Source organism: Thamnophis sirtalis, unplaced genomic scaffold (genome assembly GCF_051295495.1).
Source record: "Thamnophis sirtalis isolate CommonGarterSnake01/CBP01778 unplaced genomic scaffold, rThaSir2_p1.2 scaffold_12, whole genome shotgun sequence".
Classification (NCBI taxonomy): Eukaryota; Metazoa; Chordata; class Lepidosauria; order Squamata; family Natricidae; genus Thamnophis; species Thamnophis sirtalis.
In genome coordinates, this window is record NW_028261392.1 from 31,050,605 (window position 1) to 31,069,326 (window position 18,722).

Sequence of the window (18,722 nt, forward strand, 5' to 3'; positions counted from 1 at the left end):
CTGCACCACTGCGGGGGTGGGCGTTTTTGCCTTCCCTAGGCCCCAAAGCAGGGGTGGGTTCCTACCGGTTCGCACCGGTTCTTGCGATCCGGTTCGTCAGTGAACCCGGAAGTAATTAACTTCCGGGTTCCTAGCCCCTGTCGCTGGGTGCCTGCAGGGTTTTTCTTTTTAAAAAACACCTCTCCGGAGAGGAAGCCCTGTCAAAGGGCACCTTTCCTGCCTTGGCGGCTGCAGGGACCACCCCGCTGCTTTATCTTCCTCCTCCTCCTCCTCCCCTTCCGCCCACAGCAGCAGCAATGGCAGCCGAGCTGGGAAAGGGGCGCTTTAGCAGGGCTGTGGCAGCCCTGTCAAAGCGCACCTTTCCCGCGTCGGCGGCTGCAGGGACCGCCCCGTCGCTTTCTCTTCCTCCTCCTCCTCCTCCTCCCCTTCTGCCATGAGCAGCAGCAACGGCAGCCGAGCTGGGAAAGGGGCGCTTTTGCAGGGCTGTGGCAGCCCTGTCAAAGCGCACCTTTCCCGCGTCGGCGGCTGCAGGGATCGCCCCGTTGCTTTCTCTTCCTCCTCCTCCTCCTCCCCTTCTGCCATGAGCAGCAACAACGGCAGCCGAGCTGGGAAAGGGGCGCTTTTGCAGGGCTGTGGCAGCCCTGTCAAAGCGCACCTTTCCTGCCTTGGCGGCTGCAGGGATCGCCCCGTTGCTTTCTCTTCCTCCTCCTCCTCCTCCCCTTCTGCCATGAGCAGCAACAACGGCAGCCGAGCTGGGAAAGGGGCGCTTTTGCAGGGCTGTGGCAGCCCTGTCAAAGCGCACCTTTCCTGCCTTGGCGGCTGCAGGGATCACCCCGTTGCTTTCTCTTCCTCCTCCTCCTCCTCCCCTTCTGCCATGAGCAGCAGCAACGGCAGCCGAGCTGGGAAAGGAGCGCTTTTGCAGGGCTGTGGCAGCCCTGTCAAAGCGCACCTTTCCTGCCTTGGCGGCTGCAGGGATCGCCCCGTTGCTTTCTCTTCCTCCTCCTCCTCCTCCCCTTCTGCCATGAGCAGCAGCAACGGCAGCCGAGCTGGGAAAGGAGCGCTTTTGCAGGGCTGTGGCAGCCCTGTCAAAGCGCACATTTCCTGCCTTGGCGGCTGCAGGGATCGCCCCGTTGCTTTCTCTTCCTCCTCCTCCTCCTCCCCTTCTGCCATGAGCAGCAGCAACGGCAGCCGAGCTGGGAAAGGAGCGCTTTTGCAGGGCTGTGGCAGCCCTGTCAAAGCGCACCTTTCCTGCCTTGGCGGCTGCAGGGATCGCCCCGTTGCTTTCTCTTCCTCCTCCTCCTCCTCCCCTTCTGCCATGAGCAGCAACAACGGCAGCCGAGCTGGGAAAGGGGCGCTTTTGCAGGGCTGTGGCAGCCCTGTCAAAGCGCACCTTTCCTGCCTTGGCGGCTGCAGGGATCACCCCGTTGCTTTCTCTTCCTCCTCCTCCTCCTCCCCTTCTGCCATGAGCAGCAACAACGGCAGCCGAGCTGGGAAAGGGGCACTTTTGCAGGGCTGTGGCAGCCCTGTCAAAGCGCACCTTTCCTGCCTTAGCGGCTGCAGGGATCACCCCGTTGCTTTCTCTTCCTCCTCCTCCTCCTCCCCTTCTGCCATGAGCAGCAACAACGGCAGCCGAGCTGGGAAAGGGGCGCTTTTGCAGGGCTGTGGCAGCCCTGTCAAAGCGCACCTTTCCTGCCTTAGCGGCTGCAGGGATCGCCCCGTTGCTTTCTCTTCCTCCTCCTCCTCCTCCCCTTCTGCCATGAGCAGGAACAACGGCAGCCGAGCTGGGAAAGGGGCGCTTTTGCAGGGCTTCCGCCACGCCCCCAAGGACCGCTGACCTCGCGCCTCCGTTTCTTCTTCTTCCCCAGCCTTCCCAGTTAGCTTGCTTGAAGCTCCGAGGAGGCGGGAGGAGGGTCGCAGGAGTGGAAGTGGGGGGAGGTCTTTCCGGCCGGGAAGAGCTGAGAGGCTGCCGGCCCCTTTCGCAGGAAAGTTAACTTTTCTTGGCGAAATCCTGCCCCCCCCCCGCGTGGTTGAGTGGTCGGCTGTCCTCTTCCCGTAAACCGCCCGGAGTTACCTGTGTGTGAGGTGGGCTGCCCTATGCATTTGCGTGTGTGCGCTGGAAAGAGAGTGAAAAAGAGAGGGAGAAATAATTATATGAATTAGATAGATCAGTCTTTCTCCACCTTGGAGACTTGAAAGTGTGTGGACTTCAACTCCCAGAAAGGGAGTTGGGAGAAAGGGAGAAAGGAGGAGAGAATGAAAGGAAGATGGGGGAAAGAAGAAAGAGGTAAGGAGAGGAGGATGGAAAGGAGAGAAAGAGGGGGAGAGAGGGTAGAAAGGGGAAGAAGAAGAGCAGGAGTAAGAGAAAGGGAAGGGAAGAAGGAAGGGGAAGGAGAGGAAGAAGGAGGAAAGTAGAGAAGGGAGGGAGGGTGAAAAGAAAGAGGTAAGGAGAGGAGGATGGAAAGGAGAGAAAGAGGAGGAGAGAGGGTAGGAAGGGGATGAGGAAGAGCAGGAGTAGGAGAAAGGTACAGGAAGAAGGAAGGGAAAGGAGAGCAGGAAGGAAGAAAGTAGAGAAGGGAGGAAGGGAGAAAAGAAAGGGAAAATAAGGTGGTGTTATAACAGGAGGAAGGGATGGTAAACAAAGCAACCCAAACTGTATATTATAACCTATTAAATGAAATAATAAATGTATAAGAATGATAAATGTTAAAACACTTGTAACCAAACGACATGCTATATGTGATGATGGGTTTTTTTCTTTTTGTTTTGTTTTGTTTTTATTGTTGTGGGTATGTGTCGTCTATGTAACAAAAAAAATAAAAAAAAATATTTTTATAAAAAGGTGGAGAAGCACTGAGATAGATGATAATGAGAGAGGGAGAGGGAGAGAGAGAGAGAGAGACCATAACTAGATAGACAGATAGGCAGGCAGATAGACGGATGGATAGAGAGAAAGAGAGAGAGATAGGTAGGCAAGCAGATAGATGGATGGAGAAAGAGAGGGGGGAAAGAGGGAGAGGGATACCATAACTAGATAGGCAGTCAGATAGACAGATGGATGGATAGAGAGAGAGAGAGGATGTATATAATTAAGGTGACCAGACATCCCTAGCAAGGTCGCAGGCTGGCAGTAACTGCCGCGGCCTAGCTCCCCCCCCCCCCACGGTCAATGGTGTCCCTCTTTACCAATCTGAAAATCTGGTCACCTTACTTGTTTAGGTAATTCTGAGGTGGTTGATGGTTCTGTGAGTGCCTGTCCTTTATAATTTTCCACATTGCCTTGATGGTTTTTATTCCAGTGACTTTGTCTTTCCTGTTCTTAGGCTTAGGAAAAAAAAACTGGTTTCATTGGCAGTCTTTCTTTTTTTTGGGGGGGGGGGGATTTTTATTTTTTTGGTGTTTTCCTAGCACTGTCATAGTTTGTGGGTGTGGGTGGGTGTGTAATGTCCCACAGTTATCTATGCATTAATAATGATCTAGTAATATTAATAATATCTAGTAATTAGTAATATCTAGTAATAACATCGTCTTGGCCACTCCCACCAGGTCACATGGGTGGCAGGCCACTCCCATCCGGTCACATGGGCGGCAAGCCACTCCCATCCGGTCACATGGGCAGCAAGCCACTCCCATCCGGTCACATGGGCGGCAAGCCACTCCCACAAAGGAGGCCACGCCCACAGAGGTGGTTCGAACAATTTTTGAAACCCACCCCTGCCCCAAAGGCTTTGTTCGAGCCTCTAGGAAGGCAAAAACTGCCACCCCTAGGCTCTGGAGGCTGGCAATGGGCCTGTTTCGGGCCTTCTGGAACTTCCAGAAGGCCCATTTTTCCCCCTCCGTGAGCCTCCGTGTGGGCCCTTCACTTACCTCGCATCCAAAATGGACCACGTGGAGACTCCTGGGAGGGGCGGCGTGGGGTGAGAGGGCGTGGGCAGCGTGAGCAGGGCCAGCCATGGGTGGGATTTGGAGATTCTCCAAACTGGCCATAACGCTAGCTACGGATTCTCCCAAACCCGGGCAAACCCTTATTTATTTACTTTCATTCATTCATTCCATTTCTACAACAGCCTATCTAGCTAAGTGACACTGGGAGTTTATAATTTTAAAACTATAAAACTGTTAAAACAATCAATAACAATAAAAACATTGAAAAAACACATACATATGGCAGCCCAGATAGTTAAACAACTAACAGAAAAGCCAAGAAACAGGGCCCTTAACACAGCTTCAGACCCAGGTAGCTAGCCAAGTTTTTAAGCATTACAAAAGGCACACAGGATGGGGACTGTTCTAATCTCCAATGGGAGAAAAACCCACAAAGCTACAGGAGAGTGTAAAATTGTAAAAGAACAAGCTGCAAAAGGACTGCAGTCGACAGACAATCCTTCACAATGGCTTTTTTTCTCAGATATGATGAATCCTCAGAATTATTCTTCAGCAATCAGTCTACTTCAGTAAAGATGAATTATATGACTTTCGTTTGCAAAGGGATGTACCTATTCAGGGAAATTAATTTGGTTGCTTTATCTCCTTGAGTGTAACTGACTTGGAAAGCAGAAATGTGATGGAATGTAGTCAAATGAACAAGCTTTTGGCTGCTAATCCTCCAGATCCTTGCTTAGGAGACATATATATGGAAATGATATGCAGCCTAGTAATTGGGGTATGTGGTTTATGAAATCAGCTTTTTGTTCTGATCCCAAGAGTAATCATCACTGTAATGTGTGAAGAATGCCCAGCAATTTCATTAGTTAATTGCAAGGAGAAGGAAGTATGGAAGTAATTTACCAGGCATTTAGTGAGACTTCTATACTAGCGCCTTTTATGCATGAATGGGGAATACTCGCTTACAATAAGTCTTGGTTTACAAATATAAAAATTGGGGATCTTCCTGAATTGGAGCAAGTTTACCTTCTTTGTGAGTTGCATGTTTCAAACTGGCACAAAACAAAAATCAACAAGCTGCAGAAAAATATATTGAAATGCCTGCATGGCACAACAAGCTTGTTTTTTTTTTGTTGTTGTTTATTTATTGAAATTTATATGGCTGTCCAACTCACTCTCACTGACTCCAGGTGGCTTATACAGTTATTCAAAGGGTAATATGCTAAATCTAAAATAAGAATACTTATTTTATAATAATGCCAAATCCCAGTTGGAACCTCTGGCTGACTGTGTGATGAACCATATAATACTAAAAAATAAATAAAATGCAAACAAACAAACAATAAAATACTCCATATTTAATAAAATAAAACAACCAAAATAATCCATTCTGAAGAATCAAGGAACCAAATGGCAAATCCATTTCTATTGAAAATTCAAGTCTTATTTTTAAGTGACAATCTCTCTCTCTATATATATATATATGTGTGTGTGTGTGTGTGTGTGTGTGTGTGTGTGTGTGTGGGCGCACGCGCACATTCCAGCATAACTCTGGAACACCTCGAGCAATTTCAACCACAACCACTTACCCTCTGGAGAAAAATAGTGTGGGGATAAGATACCCCTAAAACTCTGGGGTGGTGGTGTTCTGTTAAGATACAGCCTGTTGTGCTTTGAAATGGCTTCTACTGTGCAGTGCAAAGGAGTTGCCATGGTAACGGCTTCACAGTACTCCACAAGGGGGCTCTGGTAAGGGAGAACAACATTAGAAATTATCTTTCACGAGATATGAAAAAAGATGTAAAAGAATATAGAATCTACACGGAATTACAACAAATAGATGAAATTCTAACAGGTCCAAACATGTACAAATATCTATTAGAAGTGACATTAGAAGAAATAGTTAAAGTTTGCATGATAACGTGGGCCAAAAATTTTGGACATAATATAGATCTAGTGGATTGGGAAAGAATTTGGAATATAAATTATAAATTAGCAAGATCATTAGCATATAAAGAAAACATGTACAAAATGTTTTATTGTTGGCATTTATCACCAATGAGATTGGCCAAAATGTACCCGAACATGAATCCGATTTGTTGGCAGTGGGGAAAAAAAAACACGAGGGACTTTCTATCATATGTGGTGATCAAATCAAAAGCATTAGATTAAAATTTGAAAATGGATACAACAAATTATAGAGGAACAAATAGAATATAAACCAGAACATTTTTTGCTTGGAATAACCAAGGAAAAATATAGAAAGAAAATTAAATATATATTAATACACTTGTTGACTACAGCCAGAATAACATTTGCCCAATGTTGGAAACAGAGTAATATTCCTCCAGATTAATTAGTGATTCAGAAAATTCTAGATTGTGCAGAAATGGATAAATTAACATTAAGATTAAAGGACAAAGAAGAGTGTGAATACTATGAAATTTGGGATAATTGGTATAATGGTTGTATAACAGAAGTAAAGTTAATTTAGCCAAGAAGCAATAGAGAAATGTATAGAACTGTAAATGAATGTATATAAATATAGAAGTGATATAAGATCAATATATACATATATATAGGTATGATGACACAACAATGTTAAAGTGATGATTGAAAGTTATTATAGATGGAAATAACAATAAAAATCTATTTTAAAAAAATTACTTTGGTCCGGACATTTTCCCCATATACCCGGGCAACGCCAAGTTATCCTCTAGTTACAAATAAAAATAGATGGTAGCTGCAGAAGGATTTCAACTCCAGCTTTGATCTTTTCATGGCTAGTACTAAAAAGACTGAATAGACAAACTGGAATAGTCAGTGAGCCATTATAAAATGTCCACAATTTGCAATGAATGTCATATTCTGAGATGGGTATTGACTAGTGAGGATAGAGCACCCAAGACTACATTTTCTCTTATTGTTATTTTCTGAATGAGCTCTGTGAACAATGCTCTGCGGTGAATGGAGGGTGAAAAAACGATTGAGAGTGAAGATAGATTGCAATCTGAAACATAGAGGTTTATAAAGGCCACCCTTTTATTCCGCTGCAAGCAAAGTACAATTCAGTTGACTTAAATTAAAATATTATACCGTATGGCAACACAATCCTAGGTATAGTTACTGTACTGTATATTATTAAAATGACATGAGCTCTACATGCTGGGAATGATGAAATGTAAGAGATTGGCTGCTTAGAAGGGAAAGGTTTGACCCAGGAGACTAAAGAAACATTTAGTTCTTCGTCTTTGTTGTAAACACTTTGTTGGTTGAACTTAGTGGAATTTATTTCAAACCGGTAATAAATTGCCTTTACATTTAGTGCTGATTGCATTTGATAAAGATGTGATGTGATTTTATTAAAGCTCTTCTATTAAAAGAGTTAGGGATGCAGTAGCTCAGTGGATAAGATGCTGAGCTTGTCAATCAGAAAGGTCAGCGGTTTGGCGGTTCGAATCCCTAGCACTGGATAACGGACTGAGCTCCCATTACTTGTCCCAGCTTCTGTCAACCTAGCAGTTAGAAAGCATGTAAAAATGCAAGTAAAAAAATAGGGACCAGCTTTGGTGGGAAGGTAACAGCATTCCATGTGCCTTCGGTGTTTAGTCATGCCGGCCACATGGCCAAGCAGATATCTTTGGACAGCGCTGGCTCTTCGGCTTTGAAACGGAGATGAGCACCACCCCCTAGAGTTGGGAACGACTAGCACAGGAGTTGCTTCTTCAAAGCTGAGAAGGATGCTCCTCTTCTCCCTCGATATCTTTGGAATCTGCTTTGGCAGATTGGGAGCCTTCTTAAATCCTTTTTAAGAAGCTGGATGGGACAGTGGAGAATTACATTTCATTTTCATTAGGGAAGTTTACCTTTTAATTGTGTTTAGTTTGATTATATTACCCTCAGTTAATTGTTTAAGAGAACATATAAATGTACTATACAAGTACTTGTATTAAAGACAAACACTTTGAGTTGAATTTCATTAATTCTCAAGGAATTGTAAATTATAGACATGGCCAATCTACAATCTCTAAGGCCTGTTCAACCTTCAATTCCACTTTTTATGCTCCCATTTTCAGCACATACAAATCTAAAGACAGTAATCCCCCAATATCTCATATCCTCTTACTAGGGTAGGGTCACTATGCCACTGCTGTGTGCACTATTGTCCTTAATTAAATGAACAATAATAATTTTAAAGCACTGTTAAAATTAGGTTAATAATTACAAATTTAGTAGATTAAAAATAACCTCCAATGAACTGTTAGATGAGTTTTTTAAAAATTGTTGCTTATTCAGTAACTGCAGCAAGCAAAGCACCATCAAAAAGAAATCATTGCTTTCTTCAAGCATACGGAATGGCACCCTGATTTAAGATGATGCTGGTACTATCTATGACATAATCAGGGGTGGGTTCCAACTGCCATTACTACCGGTTAGGTAGTAAAAAAAAATTGCGTGCACGCACTTGGTTTGCTCGCGTGCACGCCAGATGCACACTCCACACATGTGCACATTTTCATTTAAAATGATTTGCGCATGCACACAACATTAAAAAAATGAACAAAAATTACATTTTAATGAAGATTGTTCTGCGCATGTGCAGAACAGAAAATCAAGATGGTGTCGGCCTATCATAGAACCAGTAGGGTCACGTGTCCACCAGAATGACTACCTATTCAACCAAACCGGAGATAATAACAAAACATTGGAAGGATTTTTATCTGCTTTAGAAGTATTGAGTTGATCCTAGATGCATTTAATCAATAATTAAATGAAGTAGTTGATGGTTAACCCTGAAAATGTTTTTAAATTATATTTTCTCTCTCTCCCTGTTTATTATTCTAGGAGATCTTTCTGGACAAGGGCATCTGGCTACTGCTCTTATCATTGCCATGTCCACTATTTTCATAATGGCTATTGCTATTGTGCTGATCATCATGTTTTACATTATGAAAACTAAAACTTCAGCTCAAGGTAAATCAATAGCAAAGATTACAGTTTTGAAATGGGGGGGGGGCGGGGAAGGTTGCAGCAGAATAAAAAAAAAGAGGGAAAGCTGACAGTTGCAAGGACACAATTGGAGTGCCACACCTTTTGTCCATGCGATACAATGAAGTATGAAAAGAATGGAGTTTTGATCATGCTGCTGCATTTGCCATCTTGTATTCAAAATGCTTGGTGTAGGTGACTCTTACGAGTTAATTTTGATATATTTTGATCTTACAGCATGCTGCACCAGCCAGTCAGTGAAGACAGTAGAAGCCCAGGCCGACATACAGGAAGAAAAAACAGAAGCCCAAGGTTGGGACCATTTTGTAATTTCTGCTATTTAGACATCAGTGCCCACAGGGCTTACATTGCTTTAATATAACTGCATAAGCTCCAATTGTTAATGGAAGAATAATTGGAAAGGCATCGAAAACTAATGAAAATTCAGCTCTGCATTTGGTTATTTATGCATTCTCACCTGCTTGGAGAAGCTCCAAGGCAATTGTATTCACAACTCAAATGTCAGATGGTTGTTGTATGTGTCTGTTTTGCATTTTTGCCACTTTGTTCTTTTCACATTCTTTTTCCATTGCAGAAAATGGAAAAATTTTCTCTGAAAAAGATGAATTTGGAAAATTGACAGCAACTCCAGCTAAGGTTGTCAAGAGGTACGTGCTATCTAAACAGCATCTTGTATGTGTGAGGGTGTGTTTGTGTGCAACATGACAACAATTGCAATCTATTGGGGTGGGGGAATGTTTGTGCCTAAACTGAGCCCCATTGAATCCAGTGGGTGAATTTCTAAGCAGTTTTCATTGGCAATGACATGGCTGGTATAATGAGAAAATAAGATCAAATAAATTAGTAGGGACAATAATGAAGGCTCAAGCATTGTTTAAGAGGGAACAGTTTCCATTACTTAAACTCTTCAAAATTAAGACTATAAATAAGTAATGGTGCTCAAATGCAGATGTAGATTAGCCCCTGTTAAATGAAATGTGAGGAGTGGATGTATATGTATAGAGAATTCATTCATAAATATTCAGTAGAATATTCACCAGGGCTGGACTTGGGCATGTACGTTCTCTTGGAAGTGGAAATGCACGGAACACTACAGTCCTACATTGCTGAAGAAAACCAGGATTACTTTTGAATAAATATACTGCTAGACATTAATTTGCAGATACAAGTGAAGAGTGTTTTGCCTCCCCCTTTTTTGCAGTGTTTACTTACACTCAATCTAGTATTCATCATCTATATTAAATAAACATTTAACAAGTATGCAATTTAAATCCAAAGGGGCATTTCTGGAATTGTGCATGTTGCTGTTTTAAAAGAAATCCTAGCATATTTATTTGTTGTTTTGCTGTTTTTCAGTGAAAATGATGCTTCTTCAGAGAATGAGAGGCTTTTAAGTCGCAGCATGGACAGCGATGAAGAAGCTGCAATTGACAAGCAAGGGTCTCCGGAATTGTGTTTGTTGTCTCTGGTACATTTGGCTCGAGATAAATCTTCAACAAACAACAAATCAACCGGAGTAAGTTAATTGGAAATCTTGTTGAATCAGTGAGCTTTTTGATGATGTGCTACAGTGATTAGTTGCACTTTAAATGGACAGTATCGAAAAGAAGAATGTACAAAGGAGTCTTTGTGATGAGCTGATCAGAAAAAGACTAAAAATGGGGTGGAATTATATTATTTCCATCAAACTGCTAAAGCAGTGTTTCTCAACCTTGGCAATTTTAAGATTGATGGGCGTCAACTCCCAGAATCCCATAGCCAGCATTAAGTTCACCCATCTTAAAATTGCAAAGTTTGAGAAATACTGTGATAAAAGCTACTCGCAAACCAAAAAGACACAATTTTCACAAATCCCTGTGCTTTTCCCTGCTTTCCCAAATGTTTGCACATCTGGCTGCCTTCACCCTCTGATCCTCTTTCCCAGGTGATCTCCTTTGCACTAAGACATACATTTGCTTTTTTATTTTATTTTCACAGTATCGTAGTTCTAATGCCACAATTAACATAACAATAGGGAACACGTTCTTTCACCCCTACTTTCCTCTGTGGGTTCATAAAAACTTTACAGCAAGGAAAATGGAGAGTTCCAGTTTATAGGAAAGGAATCATGCTGCTATATTGCAACTTAATGATGTTTTAAAAATCAAGAAAAAGTTTAGCAGTAAAGTGGCACAGGTGGGAAAGGAAATATGAGCTTCTAAGGGGGAAGATCATTGTCTTAACAGGGCACTGTTGGATCAACTACAAAATTATATATATATAAAAGCAAGGAGAACTGAGCAGCCCAATATGAAATCTCTACATGAGATAGTGACTAGCTGCTGTAGGGAAGAAACATGCCTGGAACTGATCAGAAAAATATGCCAGCAACATTTAAGGACTTGATAGTACACAGTGCCCTTACAGTTTGATATAGGGACTTTTTCATTAAATGTATTCAAGTATATATCTGCTTTAGAGGCAAAGTTGTTAATGGCAAGGATATGATTGAGAAACAGACTGCAGTTTTATTATTGCCTTTGTAGCCAACCCATCTTCCTCTTAGAAGCAAACAGATCTAGCAAAAATCATTACTGCGTGTTTGTAGGAGGAAGGCTGTTGGCCTCTTCAGGGAAATCTGTGATGCATATAAGTCTGGATGAAGGGATGTAGGTCCAGGGCCTCTGAGCAGACTGCAGTATGTTGCAGCATCATTATTCCCTTTACAACTTCTCAGAGAAATGATGTGCTAACCGGGAACAAAGCCCCCCACTGATGTTCCCAGTTGCAAAGTGCAACTGTCCACTCTGTAAGACGGAGAGGAAGAAGGAATGGTAGCTGGGGTGAGTGTCCGCAGCTTCCCAAATTGCAAGCATAAACAAAGATTACAATGCCAGGTAAGGTATTCCCAAGTCACTCACCCAAAAGGCTCAGAAGAGAAAAGGTCTGAGACCTCCAGCCTCCAACTCTGTGGGCTTAACCATTCCAGTGCAGATGACTTCAAAAACATGTCACCCGTGTCCATTGTGACACAGTGCAAGAAGAAGGAATAAAAGGGATTTCTATTTGTTTCTTTTTAAAGGAGAATAATAAATAGGTTGCATACTGGGAAGAGAAGCAGTAATGTCAAGGAAACCACATGGAAGAATCTTGCCTAAAGCTGCCTCAGTCTTGTCAGCGCCAATAATAATCTTGACATTCCCTCCCTGTTTTCCATGGATTCAGAACTAAGAGTTGAATAGTTCATCCAATCCAATATGTATCTCCTGAAAAAGTAAAATCCTGAGAGCCAAATTACAGGAATCCAAGCCAGAGCAGTGTGTGCTTTGAACAAAAATAAAAAGAGCAGATTTCCATTTAAAACACAAACAATTTGACACAATTCCTTCTTTCCAGCTAGGTATGCAAATATATGTTTTTTTAAACTCTACAGCCAAGATTCGTATGTAATTTATGTTCAAACCAAAACTACTGTATATACTGCATCTAGTTTTGGTCGCAACGATGTAAAAAAGATGTTGAGACTCTAGAAAGAGTGCAGAAAAGAGCAATGAAGATGATTAGGGGACTGGAGACTAAAACATATGAAGAACGGTTTCAGGAACTGGGTATGTCTAGTTTAATGAAAAGAAGGACTAGGGGAGACACGATAGCAGTGTTCCAATATCTCAGAGGCTGCCACAAAGAGGAGGGAGTCAAACTATTCTCCAAAGTACCTGAGGGTAGGACAAGAAGCAATGGGTGGAAATTAATCAAGGAGCGAAGCAACTTAGAACTAAGGAGACATTTCCTGACAGTTAGAAGAATTAATCAGTGGCACAACTTGTCTCCAGAAATTGTGAATGCTCCAATACTGGAGGTTTTTAAGAAGATGTTGGATATCCATTTGTCTGAAGTGATGTACGGTTTCCTACCTAAGCAGGGGGTTGGACTAGAAGACCTTCAAGGTCCCTCCCAACTCTGTTACTCTATTCTACCATACCAAATACATAAGGAATGCCACTTTTGCCTCTGATTCTTCACAATCTTGAATGATTTAGCTCAGTTTAGTCTTGAAAGATAAATGTTTTTGTCTTTTATTTTCCTTAGATACAAAGCCGGAGAAAAAAGATACTCGACCTATACACTAATGTATGCAGTGTGGCAGAAGGTGAGTGAAAAGAAATAAAATATAGAAACTGAAAACACAAATGAACTGCTTTTTTAAGTACACGTCTTTATGGAGCTTCAACACTGCCACGGAGTCACAAATGCTAGATCAGTGTTTCTCAACCTTGGCAACTTGAAGATGTCCGGACTTCAACTCCCAGAATTCCCCAGCCAGCATTTGCTGGCTGGTGAATTCTGGGAGTTGAAGTCCAGACATCTTCAAGTTGCCAAGGTTGAGAAACACTGTCCTAGATACAGATTAATCCCATTCTAAGGATTTTTTTTTCTTAAAGCTTATTTTGGAAGAAGTAAAGCTGAATATTCTAATGCCAGAATCAGGTTGGCATTTGGTACATTTGGAAATTCAACAGGGAAAAGTCTTGAAAACTTCTTTTGTAAGCAATCTCCGTGGAAAAACTCCAGTTATAGGATTTGTAGTCCCATAGGCATCCTGCCTTTATCTGTGATGTTTAAGAATCAATTCAATAGTTATTCTAGAAGACAGATGGCACAAAGTGGAGAGTGTTAAAATAAACTTATATTGTAGGGTTCTTTAAGCTGATTAATTATATTTGTACACAGCCAGACTCAGAAAATAACTGTCTGTGATATATTATTTAAAAACTGTAAAATAGGCAAAACGTATACATCCTATACACAGTAACTCACATATTTGTGGATATAAGCTGTTCACATCTGTTTTGTTTGTTTTATCTCAGAAGAAGCTTTGGAAGAAAAAGAAACTTTCAGAGCAGGATTTGTTCTTAACTGTAATAAGAAGTGGGAAGTTAACTAATACAGAGTGCATTGCTCCCAAAATAAAGAGATTTTTAAAAAAAACACCCACACAAAAATAAAAAAGAAAATATTGCAGGAAGGTTCTTTTGAATTTCTCATAAAAGGCTGTGGAACATGAGACCTTTCAGATGACTGAGTACTTCCACCATCCTTCATGAAGAGCTGTGTGGGCTGAAATAGTTGAAACATGTAGTTCAATGAGATCGAAATTCCCAGTTCTGGTACAAATGGACCATTTGTCCTGCCTTTTTTTGAGGCTGGAGACACACATCTCTTTCCTTTAATTAAATTTTGTTGTTGCTTCATGTGGAGGTTGGCAGAAGGTTATGTTGGCAAGTGTTTAAATCACAAGGGATAGAGAAGCAATGGATTGGTATATATTCCAGGAGAAGGTAAAAAATAAAAAAATGCTTTAAAATATAAAGTAAGGGACTCAACAATCTTTGCTGCTGTTTCTTCTATAAGATGAAATCAAAGCAGTGAAATAGAATATATGTTATTGAAGATGTAGCATTAGTGGGGGAAAGTACCGTGAAGTAGAAATAGGGATGAGCCAACAGATCCTGTCAACTCTGTAAATGCATAATGTGAATATATGTTTTCATTTGGAATATACAATTAATATTATCTTAAGGGACAGACGTGTGAAATAGTAACAAGGCAGATCCAATCATGTGACTGTGAACTTTCTTCCAGGCCTCAGTCCCACAGAACTGCCCTTTGATTGCCTGGAAAAGACCAGCAGGATGCTCAGCTCCACTTACAACACTGAGAAAGCCATTGTGAAGACCTGGCGCCATCTTGCTGAGAGCTTTGGATTGAAACGGGATGAAATTGGTGGCATGACAGATGGCATGCAAGTCTTCGACCGCATCAGCACAGCTGGCTATAGTATCCCAGAACTGCTGACAAAACTGGTTCAGATTGAGCGATTGGATGCCGTTGAGTCTCTCTGTGTAGACATCTTAGAGTGGGCCCAAGTGATGCCAAAGCCTGATCCAGCTGTGACTTCCTGACATGCATTTTTGTGATATTCATCTCCAGAGGATGATGGGGTGATTGAAATAACAAAGGGATTGAGAAGGAGATAAACTTTTGAAGCTTCTGTAGCTTTTGTTTCAGTATCGTTTTTGCTATTGAAACAATTTAATTGTTTGGGGTTTTTGGAATCAAATACAAAGTGCTCAAACTGAAGACTTTTTCAACAAGACTTGTTTATGTCCCCAAAAGATATTACAGTTCATTTACAGTTCCATTTACAAGCATGAGTACAGATCAATCTAGTATCGTTACTTGTTTTGAAGAAATATGGGTTAATTTTGTTTCGGTCCTGGATAATGAATATGTCACATCAAAAATAGTGATCTATGTGAAAATCTGTGCTGCTACAAGAAGTATTTTTTGAATTATAATTTTTCTCCCATATATTATGGATTTGGGGAGGAAAAAATCCATGCCTGTAGGTGAAGTTGGCTGAATTATCATTATTATAAAATCTATAGCTTTATTCCAATTTACTCAAATTGTAGCAAGTAAGAGTTTGTACATGTGGTCCACACAGAAATTTCAGCAATATTTTCATAGATACTAGTGAAAACTTAAACTACTTATAATATAAGCAGAATTTATTTATTAATGTATTATTGCATTTCATAAACATCTGATCGGGGCCATCTTTTATGTACTAGAACAAACAAATGGGAACATTTGTTAGTTCTTGAAAAGAGATCATTAACAAGAAGAAGAAGCCTCTAATAAATCTACCAAATTGATCAACTTTAGATGCAAAGGAAATTAATGACCGTTGAAACACTTTTATGGAAAGCTTTTAAAATTTTTACAGATTTCTTGATTAGAATTGTTGCAGTCACCAACAGAAATGCATATGGTATGCTTAGTTTTCCTGTGATGGCTTTTACTTTACCCAAAGCCATTTTTTCTGGACAGCCGTAATAGGAACACTAAACAATAGTAATTAATGAGGAAACAGAAATATCTACTTTTGATACAAGCACAGCTCCCTCTAATATTTGAATATAGTGAATTATCTTTCTTATGATTATTTTTTAAAATAAATCTGGTTTATAATATCTGAGCGAATGAGAACACTATTCCCAGTTTGTCACAGTATCTGAATTTGCATGGAGTTGGGGCATGTTTGAGGATGTGTTTCATTTAATTCACCTTTTCCCCAGCTGAGAGGCCATCTGTCAGAAGGACCTGTTTGCCATGTGAACTAAATATCTCAGAATCATCTATGATGGATGCAGGTTCCTCAGAAGTGGAGGGTTTCTTTTCTGCCTATAGGATGTTGGACTAAGTACCAAATGATAAAACTGTATTGCTCTAAATTATTTTATTTAATGTAAAGGTACTGATTTTTCCAATATTATTTAAAATAATTGTGTAACATGTTTTAATATGAAATCCATGGAAGAACTGATTATAGGAATATCATATGAACACCTAATGTTTGCTATGATGATCTACATTGTATAGTTATAGCGTCCATTAGGGCTTTCATCCATTCTTACCTATCATCAGCACTTGAGAAATTTGCATTTGGATCACTTCCTGTGACCCATCCTGATAACCTGGCTTTGTGCAAAAAAAGAGAGAATAGTAACTATTCAGTTTTATCATAGCACATTCCTAGTGTAAACACTATGCCCTTGGATACAATGGCCTGTGTTCTTTATTTATAGATTTGAAAGGAATAGTCCCTCTTTTTATGCCAGGAATCATAACTACAGAGCCCAAGAGTTGGTAGAAATTTAATTAGCAAGTTTGTTAATATACCTATCAGAAACTGCTATGTTGACAGATTTCAGTAAGTTATTATTATTAAAAGAAACAACATGCCTTTAAAACATTTTTAATTACAAGAAGCATGACTGAATGAAAATGCTATAAAACTATAATTCATGTTCAGGAAAATAATAACTAGGCCAACCCCCTAGTGCCTTTATTCCAAATAAGAAAAATCAAATTGTAGTCTAATGGGGTCACCGAGATGAATATTTAATATTGGTATGTCTCCATGCAGCATCCAGTTTGTTAGCCCATGAGTTCTTGCATTAAAATATATTTACTACCCGAGCTGTGTCCTTTCTCCTCTGAATAATGATAGAATTATTTCCTGTACTTAATTTGCAAACACAGTATTTGTTACAGTTCCTTTTTCCAATGCAGCTGGAAGCCACCTTTAAATATATTTTCGTAGACACAAATAAATAGAAGTGTCAGATTAGTACCTTGAAAAAGGGGAGGAAGTAACTTTGGGTTTTATTCTGAGCCTCCATGGCCTATAATCTAGTGCACAGTATGACTGTTCAGGTGGATGCTCAGTGGAAACTCAAGCAATTCCCGTGGAATTAATATTTGCAAATACCACAGCTTAATCATTACATCATAAGATGTTGTACGGTAGAAGAAGACTGCCCACTGTGGTCTTCTCAACATCTGCTCTAAGACAATTATCCAGAGGTAGGAAGCAATTATCATAGCAGGTGGCATGATCTAGGCCAAGCCTGGCTGATCTTCAATAGGCTAAGCAGAGTTGGGCCTTCTAGATCGTAAATAATAATAGGTGGATAAAAATGCCACAATAAGACTTTGACAAGCTGATTGTGTACTGTTGCTAAGAAAATAAGATAAATGTATCAAGTATAAATGCATTACACTAGAACTGAGGGACACTATCTTTTCCTTTTTTTAAAATGGTGACATAATAAAGTAATCCCATAGGTTCATTGTTGCAAACTGGATTTAGTTTTTATTCCATCTTTGTAGGATTAGTTGTGTTAAATTCACAAGCACTTTAAAAAAAAGAAAGAAATACCTTTGGGTCATAATTTTGGGATTATAACACGCAAGAATTTCTATTGCTTATTCTGCATCTCCACATTAATGCAGCTCCAAGCTATAAATAATAATTCAGATCCCAACTTCCTACTGACAAAGTTATCTTGGAGAACTGAAGAATTGCCATTAGTTTTGTTTTGGTAATTGTTTAAAAATACATATTTTATGTCTGGGGAATATCAAGGCTTTGAAATCCATAGTACCAATGTGAACAGAGGAATATTTAATATTTTGTTTAAAATAGAAAGAAGCTTTTTACTGTAATTTAAAAAGCAGCAAAAGGCAAGATTAGTCCTGCTTTCTTGATAAATATTGTAACAATTTTGTGTAATTTTGTATATATAACTTATTGTTGCACATTATTACAAATAAATATGATAAAAACATAAAGCAACATGTATGTTCTAATAATTTAGATGGCACCACTTTCTTTATACAACAGGCAAGTTTTGAAGAGTTCAATCTCCTTTGCCAAAAGTTAACACAAGTATGGTTACATTTTAAAAACATGTATTATCTTAAAGTAAAGGTACAGGTTCCCCTCGCACATCTGTGCTAGTCATTCCCGACTCTAGGGGGTGGTGCTCATCTCCATTTCAAAGAGCCAGTGTCTGCTGTCTGAAGATGTCTCTGTGGTCATGTGGCCGGCATGACGAAATGCTGAAGGCGCACGGAACGCTGTTACCTTCCCACCAAAAGTGGTTCCTATTTTTCTACTTTCATTTTTACATGCTTTCAAACTGTTCGGTTGGCAGAAGCTGGGAAAAGTAACAGGAGCTCATTCCGTTACACGACGCTAGGGATTCGAACTGCCAAACTGCTGACCTTTCTGATCGACAAGCTCAGCGTCTTAACCACTGAGCCACTGAGTCCCTTTATGTATTAGCTTAGTTTAATATAATATTGATATTTTATGTAATATTAAGTAATTCATCATTAACTGATAATAAAACATCAGTTCTGGCTGAAGTTTCCATACATTTGTTTTAAATAATTAGTTGTCAGCATCAGAGGTAGTTCTGTTTCAAGTCTGTTTCACT

The 18,722-nt window shown here is 40.4% G+C and overlaps 1 protein-coding gene across 1 annotated transcript in view; it reads left to right on the forward strand.

The window, feature by feature from the left end:
- EDAR (ectodysplasin A receptor) overlaps positions 1 to 18,010 on the forward strand; it is a 93,667-nt gene extending 75,657 nt beyond the window's left edge. The window contains exons 7-12 of the mRNA XM_087726924.1: positions 8,728 to 8,856; positions 9,109 to 9,183; positions 9,467 to 9,539; positions 10,249 to 10,408; positions 12,961 to 13,021; positions 14,515 to 18,010. Of these exons, the coding sequence (XP_087583050.1) occupies positions 8,728 to 8,856; positions 9,109 to 9,183; positions 9,467 to 9,539; positions 10,249 to 10,408; positions 12,961 to 13,021; positions 14,515 to 14,834 (818 nt within the window). The 3' untranslated portion in view covers positions 14,835 to 18,010. The remainder of the gene's footprint in view (positions 1 to 8,727; positions 8,857 to 9,108; positions 9,184 to 9,466; positions 9,540 to 10,248; positions 10,409 to 12,960; positions 13,022 to 14,514) is intronic.
- The last annotated feature ends 712 nt before the right edge of the window (positions 18,011 to 18,722 follow it).